The sequence below is a fragment of the Elgaria multicarinata genome, chromosome 5, assembly GCF_023053635.1.
Source record: "Elgaria multicarinata webbii isolate HBS135686 ecotype San Diego chromosome 5, rElgMul1.1.pri, whole genome shotgun sequence".
In the NCBI taxonomy this organism is placed as follows: domain Eukaryota; kingdom Metazoa; phylum Chordata; class Lepidosauria; order Squamata; family Anguidae; genus Elgaria; species Elgaria multicarinata.
In genome coordinates, this window is record NC_086175.1 from 28,342,961 (window position 1) to 28,356,186 (window position 13,226).

The window sequence follows — 13,226 nt, forward strand, 5'->3', positions numbered from 1 at the left end:
AGGTTCCACTATAGAACTCTACTATTATTTATCTTAATATCTACATTCTCAGCCCAATATCACACACCAATCCTTCCTAGCCAGTATTGCCTCATATTCTCATCCACACTACTACTACAGAACCATATCCTTCTTCTCATATACAGTGGTGGTCAACATTGTGGACACTCCTGAAATTTTCATGTTTTGCAACTTTGCATGCTTATAGAAAATGTTCTGCTTCACAAAATTCAAATGTTTATATATCAATTGAAAGGGAATTTAATGCTGAATTCAATAAAAAAAACAGAATGCAAATATCTGCAGTACAAAAAAGGTTATGCTTACTTTAGTCTAAAAACAAACACAGGTATGATTGAGTGAAGAAACAGATTGGAATTGCAAACCCTACTGGCCAATCACAGTCATTCTGGGGACCAATCACATGGCAGTAGCTGTGATACATCATGTTTCAAGTTGGGGAAAGTCAGTTTTGCTGTTGGTTCTGTAACTGAAGCGCAATTGGAGATTGTGTGAATATTTGAAGTATTTCTCAAATTAAAAGTGTACGTACGCACATCATAAACAGAGCAATGGCACCAAAGAAAAGAGTTGATTGGACACCCAGGAAAAGAAGCAGGATTGTTGTATTACGTGAATAAGGTCTTTCAATTGATAAACATTTCAATTTCGTGAACTACATTTTCTATAAGCCTGCAAAGGTACAAAACATGAACATTTCAAAAAGTGTCCATAATTTTGGCCACCACTGTAATCATCCACTTCTGACTTAAATCATACACCTTAATGTCTTCCTGTCAGCTCACACTATCTATATATAGAGAAGTATATTTCTCCAGCTCCTCCCACTCTTACACAGCCAGCCAATCCAAGCATTCCCCTCCACCATCCAATCAGCACTCAGGCATTCACCACCCGCCCCCCTCTTTCTTCTACTTTCTACGTACCCAATCCTGTAAGTACAAATTGTAATTACATTGAGGCCTACTTACTTCCTGGAACTTTACGCATAATATAAACAATAACTTTGCAAATATTTACATTTAATGCATATAAGGCAGCTGAACATCAGTTATTGCCATACAAAGCCCTAAATGACTTGGGACCAGGATACATAGCAGACCACCCAGATGACCTCTAAGATCTTCAGTGGAGGCCTTACTGGTTGTTCCGCAATCAACAGAATATCATCACGTAACACCTCAGTGGTGGCCTTCCTGGTGGCGGCTCCCACCCTTGGGAAAATCCTCTCCCATGCAGTTCAGGAGGCAGAAAACGTAGCACATATTTCAAACACCTCCAAAAAAGACACTTGTTCACGCAGGCTCGCCCATCCCCCCTCCTTTTGGTTTGTAATTAATTGCAGTTCACTACATGCTGCCCCATCTTACTACTCCTTGTACCATTATTGTAATTGGAATTGTTCTTAATAACATATTTTATATGTGATTTTAATATTTATATGTGAACCACTTAGAGATTTTATTATAATTAAGCAATGTATTAGTATCTCTAATAAATTAAACAAATAAATTCAAGGAAAAGCTCATAGAAATCAGGTCCTCAATAGATGGTTTTTGACAGAGCAAAAAGAAAGAAGTCACATATTTAAACATCACAGTGGTTTATTAGGAGGCCGGGGCTCTCAGGCCAATTCCTCATGAAACGGGCCATATAAATGAATCCCACAAATAATAGGGACTGAGAAGAAAATCCAAGAATTAGAAGGAGGGGTGTTGGAGTAGGCCATGAACAGAGTTGTGATCTGGGCCGGTTATTAAAAGGGGAGGGGGAAGAGTCTCCTCCAGAATCCTGGGATCATTTTACTATCACAGAAACAGCATGAAGCATTGCTGAGGACATAACATAGCTCCCCAGTGCTGCCATGTTTTGATGTAGGTGGTATGAGAGAGGAAAGCAGTAAGAAACCGATCTACTCAGCAGGCTCATTAGCTTAGGTTGCTGTTACAGAGACAATGGGACAACAGATACCTGCCTTTCAAGCAGACTCAGCCAAGGCCTCTTGTCAGCACAGAGAATGAAAAAGTTTTTGTCCTAACGGTTAAAATGCCTTGCATTCACCGGAACAGATACTCCAAACAGTTTCAGTGCAGGTGCCAGCAACTGCAGTGTCATGCAGGACGGCTATAGGTGGTTCCTAACAGCCAAGATGCTTCATGCAGCAGTCCTAAGTTTAGTCATTGAGCTTCTCCGGAGAAAAGGCGCCTGGTTTCTGTGCAAAGGTCTCGGCAACCAGCAGAGGGAAAACCAGGGATGCATCAGCATAGACCTATCAGGAGAACAGAACAAGAAAAGGCTTAAGAGTGCCCCTGCCCAAGGGCTCTTGTTTATTCAAAAATTCATACCCACAAAGAACAGAGAACACTGAATTCCCTTGGTGGCTCCTGTGGAAACCATGTCCCATCCACCCCATGGGTACCATGACCTGCCAGTCCTCTGTCAGGGATGCTTTAGGGTGGATTCCTGCGGTGAGCAGGGGGTTGGACTCGATGGCCTTGAAGGTCCCTTCCAACTCTGCTATTCTATGATCTCGCCCTGCACACACCTTGACAGGCTTGGCATCCATACGGATCTTCCCCCAGGACACTGCTTCGTCAGGCCGAGCTCCGGAATCTGACCCATCAAACTCCTGTGCCGTGTTGATGTATACAGAAAAGTCAGCACCGTTTCTCTGGGGAGTTGGAAGAAGTAATGGCATCAGGCATATGGAGCAGAGCTGCTTCAGTGAGAACTGAAAGTCTGCTCACCACAGCAGACTGCATGTGACAGACCATCCTCCCGATATACACATTCATGCACGTGTATAGAAACAATTGCATTAAAACCTGCTTAGGGAAGTGGTCCATTTCAGACAGTAGTGTCTACGCTGGACGAAGTTCTGAGATTTCATGCAGAGATCTTCCCAAGCACTGCTAACCTAGTTGTTTTTAACTGGAGATGCCAGGGATTGAACCTCGGACTTTTTGCATGCAAAGCACGTGCTCATATCATTGAACGACAGGCGCTCTCTAGATGTTAGGAACTGCCATGACTCAAACTGGAAGTCTCCTGATTTGTAGCCGATGCCCTTTCGGCTGAACAATTCAAGGCTGAAGGTTCACCCTTCCCTATGCATCTCGGCACGGCTTGCCCAAGATATAAACTCTGCCTCTTTGGCATCCTAAACAAGAATTGTGCCCCTAGACCAAGAAGCGGCAAGCAAATAGTGCCATGTCATCTCTACACATGCATTTTTCTTCGATAAACTTGTATCCCACCCAATACCTCTCTCTCCAGACAAATCCTGCCTTGCCATCTCCTGTATCAATGCCTTTGTGTTCACAATGCAATTGTGAACCGCCCAGAGAGCTCCAGCTATTGGGCGGTATAGAAATGTAATAAATAAATAAATACTGCACACTCATCTGTCTCACCATCAGATTGGCATTGGCAATGTGGTGCTTTACAAGGCCTCCACCCAAGATGATCATCCCTGTCTTCTGGGCAAAGATAGCCTGGGTGTTGATGAGTCTCAGATCTACAAGAAGAACCAAAATCAAGATTAGGAGGACAGCACTGTAAACGGAGCCAGTTTTCGCTGGTAAATCCGTAATTTTTGGCTCTTGATATACAGTTTCCACTACCTGCCTGTCTCATGAAAGCAGATGCCAGTGAAAAGGTGGTAGCTAGAATTCACAGAGGTGTAACCTATATTGCAAGAGTCTCGACTCACCTTCTACAATATCCAGCACAAGCCCTGGCTTCTTATAGGAGTGGAAGAAAATCATGTCCCCTAGGGAGCCATCTGTCAGTGCTGGACTCAGCACAGGGATGTGGTTCTGCCAGGTAACATAAGTAACATGATGAGTGAAAGCTTGGCATTTCACTAGATAGATACAAAAGGGTATGCAGGGGGCGGGATGCATGCTTGATGGGACTGTCTTGTTCAGAGAAGAACTAAATGCGTAAGGTGTTGCCATCTCTGAAAGTGTGTCTGGGTGTGTGCTTTGGGGGTGGGAGGCACAGACCAAGGCCAGCAGGTGAAAAATGAATGAGGTAGCACAGCTAGCAAAACAGATACTTGTCTGCAATATCACACACGTCAGACACACGTCAAACCCTGAGATGACCAAAGATTGGAAGAACGGCATCCCATTATGAAATGACAAAGAAAAGAGCACCTTAGCCAGGACACTGAGAGCTTGTCTTGACAAAAAGGTGAGATACAGAATGAAACCTGTCGCATCATACCTTTTGTGCCCAGTAATAGACTGATTCGGGATTGTTGATTTCCTTGCCAAGACGAGCAATGAACTTTGACGGAGTCCACTTCACACCCTGAAAGGCAGCATAGTTAGAGTATGCAGCCCTCTCCTCAGACAAGTGGGAAGTTAAGTATTAGGACAGAGCTATGTAGCCTTAATGTGAGAGATTTCATGGATCAAAATAACTGTATATAACAGCGGGCAAAAAGCCTCAGCCTACCAGCAGGAAACATGAATGAAGAAATGGCCTTGGGATCACACACTCAGAGCTAGGACTAGGTCTTATAAGACCTGGGTCCAATGCAGCCTCACCCTCCACCACCCTCTTACAACACTACACCTTTCTACATTCCCAAAGATGAATACGGAACCCAAAGACTCACAGTTATCAGATGTCTTTAACGATTAACATACAGAGGGGAAAAAATAATAGCACCCAGATGCTCCGTTCTGAATAGTCCAGCTCTCACCTCTGTGTCCTGCTCTGTCACCATCTGGTCCAAGATTGGCATCAGCCAGTCCTCAAACTTGCAGTAATTGTCATTGGGCACCAACAGATTCCCAATCCTGGAGGAGACGAGGACATGACTGAGGAGCAAAGCCAGGCTAGGGACTTTGCCTCTACCTAGCTCCCTTTGCCCACACATTGTGAAGCACAGCCAGATCCCCCCCTCACAGCGCAGTATGAGACAGAAGGATCATGCAAAGGGGAAAAGAACCATCCATCTCTCAAACCATCCACTCTTGATTCCTGGCAGTGGCCAAACCATTACACCTCCAGGATGGATACCTGTTAATCCCATTCTGCCGTAGCTCCTTCCCACGTAAGTTGAAATCTCCAATATAGGTGGGTGCCAAGCACTTGATCAGATCTTCTTCCACACCACCTGCTGTGGTCACCAACACATCCACCTACAGACGCCAAAGAATGTAAGCTATAGCGCTTGGCAAGACTTACAGCCATGAGCATCTCTCTAGGCTAAGGTCTTGTAAAGCATTAATCCACTGGTCTCTTATCTTCAGTCATCCAACATCTGTGGCCAATATCTTTCCCCCGTAAATCAATGTGACTGGAAAGTAGGTGTTTCTGGGCTGCTTGCATTGGCTGCCTGTACGTTTCCGAAACCGATTCAAGGTGCTGGTTTTAACCAATCAAGCCTTACATGGCTTGGGGCCACAATACCTGACCAAATGCCTCTCTCGACATGAACCTACCCGTACACTACGCTCAATGTCTAAGGTCCTCCTCCGGGTGCCTACTCCGAGGGAAGCTCAGAGGATGGCAACAAGGGAGAGGGCCTTTTCAGTGGTAGGCCCCCAATTATGGAACGATCTCCCCGATGAGGCTTGCCTAGGGCCAACATTGTTATCTTTTCAGTGCCGTGTCAAGACTTTTCTCTTCCCCCAGGCATTTAACAACGTATGCTGAGTTCTTTTCTTAACTGACCCCAGAATAGTTGTTTAAATGGATATTGTCTGCTTTTTATGTTTTTAAATTTTGTATATTTGTTTTTAATGTTCAGTTTTTAATTTTTGTAAACTGCCCAGAGAGCTTCAGCTATGGGGTGGTATGTAAATGTAATAAATAATAATTTCCATTAAAGTTATCTCCAGCCCTTCAATGCCCGCTTGCGGCCCAGACTTCCTGGTCAAACCGCAGGCTCACTTGAAGACGCCGACGGACCGCAGACAGAGGCAGGTAAGGCCCCCCTCCCCCTTGGTCCCTTACCGGGCTCTGCCGCTGTCGCCGCACGGGCGGCGAAGGCGGCAGGGCCCGGTAAACCTCCCGCCCTCCTCTCCCGGCCTTACCTGGTGCCACTCCCCTTCACTGCGGAGCTCCGATTCGGAGCCGGAGCTCTGCGGCGAAGAGGAGCGGAGTATGGGCGGAGCGGCGCAGAGCGGAGCGGGCTGATCCGAAAATTTCAGATCGGCCCATGGAGCGGAGGGGGGGGTCCGTGCACACCCCTAATAAGGATGACAGTGCTGGAGAGCACCAGGAAGTATCCTTCCCTCAATACACGCTCCTCTTTCCCACCCACATAACCCACAAGTAATCTTTCCCCCCTTAGATGTCAAAGGAGGGAACTTCTCCCAGGATTGGCCAATACCATATTGTGTTGCACCAAGTAGCGGATGGTCTCACGGACACCTGAGCTAATGAGGTTGGAGGTGAATCCCAAGAAGATCGTACAGCCTGTCAGGGGGCGGGAACAGGGATTCAGGTCAGCATGGTTTCCTTCATCCTCAGCCAGTGGTGTCAGCTTTGCTTCTATCTGCAGTGGGGAGCACAACTATTTGAATCAAGCTCCAAAGTCTGTTAGCCCCACAAAATGAAGTACTTCACTGCCCTAAATGGCTCAATACAGGTAATTAATGTTCACAACAGAAATATAAAAGACACAAAGATTAATTGAGCCTTATAGGCCCCTTCCAACTCTACTACTCTATGATTCTATGATTAATTAGGGTGGGGGGTGTTGGTTTTCTTTACAGAACTGGCTAATCTTTTAGGTCACTTACTATGGTCATAGAGAAACAAATGAAGCAACAGCACACAAGTGCAGATTTGGAGGAAAATAGCGGTTTTGCTAATTTATCTCCAAATTGGATGAACTTGAAACCACTGCTCTCCCACACAAAAAAAAGAAGAGGTAAATGTAAACTGCATTTTTTAAAAAAAAGTAGGTAGTGACTGTAAGTGTCTGGATTCAGTTTATTGAAATAGGCCTTTCATAGCCATCAGCTCAGCTGAAAATTACACCAGCTCAGGAGTTTAAAATACAGTCCACACACAAGGACAGATGAGGCTGTGTGCCATTGTTGGAAGAGGTGTAGCGGAGAAGGGAGTAGGCAATAATTCTGCAGTGCTGGCCAGCAGTTAACACTGTGAATGTGCTCTCTCACTGCATGTGTGAGATATATGAACGGTGTTAAGACATGTATGTATGTATAAATGTGAAAGAGATAGTGTGGGAGTAACACATCCATGAATTTACACAAGTCTCTATGTACTACAATTATTAAGCAACATGCTACCTCCAAAGCATGGAGATACTGCCCAAGTTCTCTCTTTTCTCCCCCATCTACTGCCCCCAATACTATTCTCCCCATCAGGAATCATTCTGGCTACTCACCATGCGATTGATCTCGTTCACAGCCTGCCCAAAGCTGGTAGCCTGGAACCCCGTGGTGAGATAAGATTCGAGCAATGCATGGTAGTCCAATCCACGATCAAAGTCATAGCCACGTACAGTTACGCTCCCTTCAGGTAGTTCCTCACTGGGCTTCATTACAGCAGCCACTGCTCCAGCTGGTAGGCCACCTGCTACATTGTCCATCAGGTGGAAACTGGAGTCGCTGGCAGCCTAGAAGAATGAGGTTGTAAGCAATGAGACTCCACAATATATCTTGAAAACTTCCTGTTATGTGTATTGTTACTGCATCATAGCTCTGTAGTACTTCCTAGGTTTCTATAACCTTAAAGTGTCCTCCTTAGTGAGGGTGTCTCCACTATACACGGGCACCTCAGGCTGTGTCTGCCAGGTGCTGCTCCACCATGCAGGGGGAAAAGCCTTGCAGGAAGTGGAAAAACTCTTAAAAGGCGGTGGCCTATTCAGGGGCCAGAACGAAGCTCAGACTGTTGCGTGCACCTTGTTCACCAGGCGTGCCGTCACCGGCTCAGGCGCAGACCACGAACCCCAATAGAGGCTCTGCTGCTATTTGCCCTTCCAAATAGGACAGCAGTTTACACTATCTCCCAATTACAAGGCCCGTCTCCACACTACCAATGATGGAGAATGGTTTCCCCAGCTATTCTTCCCACTGAATCATTTGAACAACTTAGCCCAACATAGCATAAGAATTTCGTCAATACCTCTCCAAACAATTTCCAATATAATATGGACACTTTATCCACCTCAACCAAATTATATAATTAGCTGTTTCTAGAAAAGGAGTAAGTACCATCACCATACACCTGCTAAATAGGTAGGATGATGATCTAGACCATCCAGTGAAGTGGTGGCTAACAGTTGTTGTGTAGGGTTTTATTAGGAAAAAGAAAACAGACTAAGAAAGCACAACTGTAGTCCTGAGTTAGTAGAACAGACTGTACCACTTCAAACTATATTGGGAGATACCAATTTTGAACGTTCTTCTATGTAAATTGAGAACTAGGACACCTCAAGGGAAGATCCTCTTCTAGGCCTTTGCCTTCTGTGATGGCTTTCTACTTGCATGAAGCTTTTCTTTTTTGGTTTGTTTTTAAAAAGAATAATTTCTAATTTGAGCTCCACCTGCATCTTCAGCCTATTCTACCATTTTAGTATTCTGACACACGGTTCTGCTGCATATGTAGACCAGGCCAGAGATGAGTAGCATCCAGCATAGCCGTCTCTCTTTGGATACATTCTGGAGCCACAATATTATTTTTGGAGCAGAAGTAGAGCTCCATTAAAACTTGGGAAGTTAGGCTACTACCTCTTTCCCTATGCCTAAGTGACATTCTCTCAGCCGTCAAAGACTTGTTCCACATCTCTCATCTGTCATTGAAGGCCTTTTCCCACATTATGCCGGCAGTGGGCCTGTTCAGACAACACGCTAAGCCATGGTTAGGCTGCTAACCCTTCTGCAGCAAGTGGTTAGTGAATGTGTTTAAACCGTTGTTATGTAGCCACCATGGTTAGCAATGGTTCACAGAACATGCTAAGCCATAATGTAAGGTGACTGTATGAAAAGGAGGACAGGGCGCCTGTATCTTTAACAGTTGTATTGAAAAGGGAATTTCAGCAGGTGCCATTTGTATATATGGAAAACCTGGTGAAATTTCCTCGTCATCACAACAGTTAAAGCTGCAGGTGCCCTGCCCTCTTTTAAATCTGGTCACAGTATAGCTGCAGTATAGCTCCTGCAGCTTTAACTGTTGTGATGAAGAGGAAATTTCACCAGGTGCAACATGCATACAAATGACACCTGCTGAAATTCCCTTTTCTATGCAACTGTTAAAGATACAGGAGCGCTGTCCTCCTTTTCATATGGTCACCCTACATGGCATTGTTCAGACAACACACTCAACCATGTTGCTTAACCACAAAAAGGTTAAGGGCATTCCCTTAACCATTTTGTGGTTAAGCGGCATGGTTTAGTGTGTTGTCTGAACCAGGCCAATGTTTGGCTCAAAGCTCTTAACCATCATGGTTTAGCGTGTTGCCTGAAGAGGGCAAGTGTGTGAGCCACCATGGCCTTAGCGCCTTGAGAATAGTCAGAAAGCCCAGGGCATGTAAAAGGAGCCCAGGCTGCACCTCCTCCCTACACCATCACTGCCCCAGTTTCTGGAGCTTCTGACTTTAACTTCACGGCACCAGGAAGAGCTACCTATAGCACCTCTCACATCAAAAGAACAACGTGTGAATGGCTCACCAAGAAGAGCGAGCAGACCCGACCCTTTAGCAGGCTTGGCTCACAATCCATGACCCTCCCTACAGATGCCCAATGGAGCTAGGGAGGCTTGCTGTAAGTATTGCCTGGACCAAACACAGTTGCATGAGTGTCCGTCTGATTCAACTCATGTGAGTGTTTGTATTTTTATGCATCTCAAAGTCCTCCATGCCACCCCTTCCCTGCAGTGGTACAATCCCTCCACCGCGTTCTACATAATACCCAGGCCGATTCCAAATATTAGAAAGGGGGGGAGAGAGATGATGAGAAAAAGGGGAAAGGAAATTAATTTAGCAACATCCCCGTAGCAAATATTATACACGTCCCCCCCTCCTCTGGGCCAGACTAAGTATTACCATAACAACGCCGTTTTCATTGAAGGTTCTCTCTCAACGTTTTAACCACGCCCGAGTGTGAGCTTCCATGCTTTAAGTTCTTATCCCGATATAATTAGGGTGTCGACTTTCGTGCAACGTTTGCCCGAGCAAACCCGCGCGACCGGCACTACCACACAGTGCAATTTCTAGGGCATCCCTAGCCTGTCTTTCAGAGTGCAGAAATTTTAGAAAGCGGCGGATGAGTGGGTTGATGGGAAATGAAGTTCTTTTTCAGGGCGGCTGCATTTCAGACCTCATAAAGAGAACTCCGTTTCCCATCAGGCTCAGGGATCGACTCAGCGCCCGACCTCTCATAGATGTGAGTTCGAAGGAAAAGGAAAATTAACCTTTTAAGCACCCTCATGTTCCCGTTGCTGAGTGCAGCAAGTCGGAGCTTTTCATTAGGTGTTAATTGCTGACGGGGGGGGGGGGGATATTTCGACATATTCCTGTCTTTTTACTTCGAATCACCCTGTTCCAGTTGAGCGAGAAAATAAAGCACCCTGTGTACCCATTCATAGTTTCTGTGGTGTGTATGTTTACCAATACCATTTCTGAATTCCTTACTGGGAATCTGTCCATGTTCACATAGTTAGGGTGACCATATGAAAATGAGGACAGGGCTCCTGTATCTTTAACAGTTGCAGAGAAAAGGGATTTTCAGCAGGTGTCTTTTGTATGCATACAGCATCTGGTGAAATTCCCTCTTTATTGCAATAGTTAAAGCTGCAGGCACCCTCCTCTCTTTTGTATCTGGTCAAGAGGGCAGGACTCCTGCAGCTTTAACTGTTATAATAAAGACAAAATTTCACCAGGTGCTACATACATACGACTGACACTTGCTGAAATTCCCTTTTCTATACAACTTTAAAGATACAGGAGCCCTGTCCTCCTTTTCATATGGTTACCCTACCATAGTGAACTGTTCAATCCTATACACAGAGGTAAGCCCCACTGAATGCAATGGAAGGTTAAGTCTGTCCTGGATTATATCCTAAAGACCCTTTCATCAAATATCTGGTTGAGACAAGTTGCTTTAAAATACTACCTTTGAGAGCAGGAGAAATAAATAATGGTGGACTGGGGAGAAAATATTATACAGATACCAGAACTATTCATAAATGTAATGGGAGGGGGGAATAATTGGGGGAAAATGTCCCCAGACCCATTGTAGTCCATAGAAGCAAGTCTTCTAAAATCTTGGAGGTATACCATGGAGGTTCCCAAGCAGGTGGAGGGTGATAACAAACAGGGTAGACCGCCATTGACCACTGAGGTCCTATTTTTCAGTATGTATTCCCATAAATCACTAGGGAAGTGGATAGGGGCCTCTGAGATGCCTGTAACATCACCCTACCACATGCAACGTATCCACACCTTGTGTCCTACTTATACCAAGGACACATATGCAATGATTCTTCGATTCTAAGACACACTTTTTTCCCTATATAAACATCTCTAAAAATGGGCTGCGTCTTAGAATCGCGGGTGTGTCTTAGGTGTTTTTTTTCTGTTGGTTGTACTGAAATTAGTGTGCGTCTTACAATCGAAATATGGTAATAATGTTCTGCAAGCATTTTTTGTGCACACAACCCTGTGAAATCAATTACCAACTAACCCCTTTCTGAACAAATTACCCAAAGCACCGCAGCAACAGTATATCTGGGCCAGATCTACACCAAGCAGGATATAACACTTTGAAAACAGTTGGAAATGGTATATGGAATGTGTTATGGGCCCAAACAGTTATCAGTGCCCTTCAATACCATTATAAAGCAGTAGTGTAGATCCTGCCCTGGTGGACCTGATTTCAACTACTTTCTTCTGCAGTAAGCACATACCAGCCTGTGATGAAAACATACACACATTTCTAAACAATAACCAAGTAGCTGTATGAAGTGGTGATGTTTGTTAAATACATTCAAATTCCTTTAAAAATAGGTAGCTGTTCATTATTGAACAACACCCATGTCTTACAGTAATTAATACATTCTTTTGCAATCTTGACCTTTTTGTTTGTTCGAACGAGCAACAACAATTCTCTTTTCTTTTATCCACTTCACATCAAATGGCCAAGACTGTAGAATTTGCATGTAGCATCCCACCGTCTTTCACAGGGTGGGTTAATAGTGACACCGCTTTACGCCAGAGAGGAGGGAAGGTGGGCGTATGGTATGGGTGCAGTGAATTGCCCCTTGACAGCGGTGGGGGCATCCACACAACATGCTAATCAACCGGGGTGGGTGTGTAATAGGAGCAAAATAGAAATCAACAGTTGATTAGCGTGTCGTCGGAACTCAGCCAATGTCAGTCAATGAACTGTTCTTCCCTATCCTCGACTAAGGCCACAGCTAGACCTAAGGTTTATCCTGGGATCATCCAGGGTTCGCCCCTGCCTGAGCACTGGATCCCCTGTGTGTCACGTAGATGAACAGGTTTGGCCCCTTGACGATCCAGGGATAAACCTTAGGTCTAGCTATGGCCAAGGACACTGCTGATCCCAAGAATAAAGAAAGCTACGCTCTCTCGCTGCTGGATAGGAAAGGCAACCGCTGTGTTCTTTGCAAGCAGCTTTTCCTCGTGTTGACGCTGCATTCAGCCCTCTCCTCCCCAAGCTTCAGAAATGAAGGGGTTAAACTCAGCCAGGGGGCGGAGGCAGCGAGGCGGGGAGAGACAGACACGTCTGCTGTCCTATCCCCAAGGCTGTTCAGAGTCGGCTGTTCTGCCTTCCTTTCCCTTGAAGAAAATGACAGGGAGAGAGTTTCAAGTTTGGGCGGAAGTCGGAAAGAGGTGGGTGGGGTTTCGTGTCTAGCAGAGTTCGGCAGCCCCAGGTGGGATTCCCCACCGTCAAAGAAACGTTATCCAAAGGAAAAAAAACTTTAAGCAAACAAAAAGCAAGCATCACCTGATTTTTAAATGTATGCTTCTTGTCAGTTGTAAGGATTATTCTTGCTACTTTTGTACCAGTTTTATGTATGTTTCACATGCAACTTATTCCCATGCTTATTGTTATTTGGGCCATCCTGAAAAGTTCCCATGTAGTTCTTATGTACCACATACTCACAATATATATATATATATCATTTGTATCCCACCCTATATCATTAAGATCTCAGGGCGGCGTACAGATAGCATACAGTATAAACCA

At 45.0% G+C, this 13,226-nt stretch overlaps 1 protein-coding gene across 1 annotated transcript; it reads right to left on the minus strand.

Annotated features, from left to right (window-relative positions):
* Positions 1 to 1,607: 1,607 nt before the first annotated feature.
* Positions 1,608 to 10,199, minus strand: DHPS (deoxyhypusine synthase). The gene is made up of 10 exons (XM_063126069.1): positions 10,058 to 10,199; positions 7,400 to 7,630; positions 6,374 to 6,538; positions 5,056 to 5,177; positions 4,736 to 4,832; positions 4,252 to 4,338; positions 3,734 to 3,839; positions 3,435 to 3,538; positions 2,567 to 2,692; positions 1,608 to 2,290 (listed from the first exon to the last, which is right to left on the minus strand). Exons 1-10 carry the CDS (start codon positions 10,058 to 10,060, stop codon positions 2,195 to 2,197), a joined length of 1,137 nt encoding a protein of 378 aa, XP_062982139.1. The 5' UTR covers positions 10,061 to 10,199; the 3' UTR covers positions 1,608 to 2,194.
* Between the last annotated feature and the right edge of the window lie 3,027 nt (positions 10,200 to 13,226).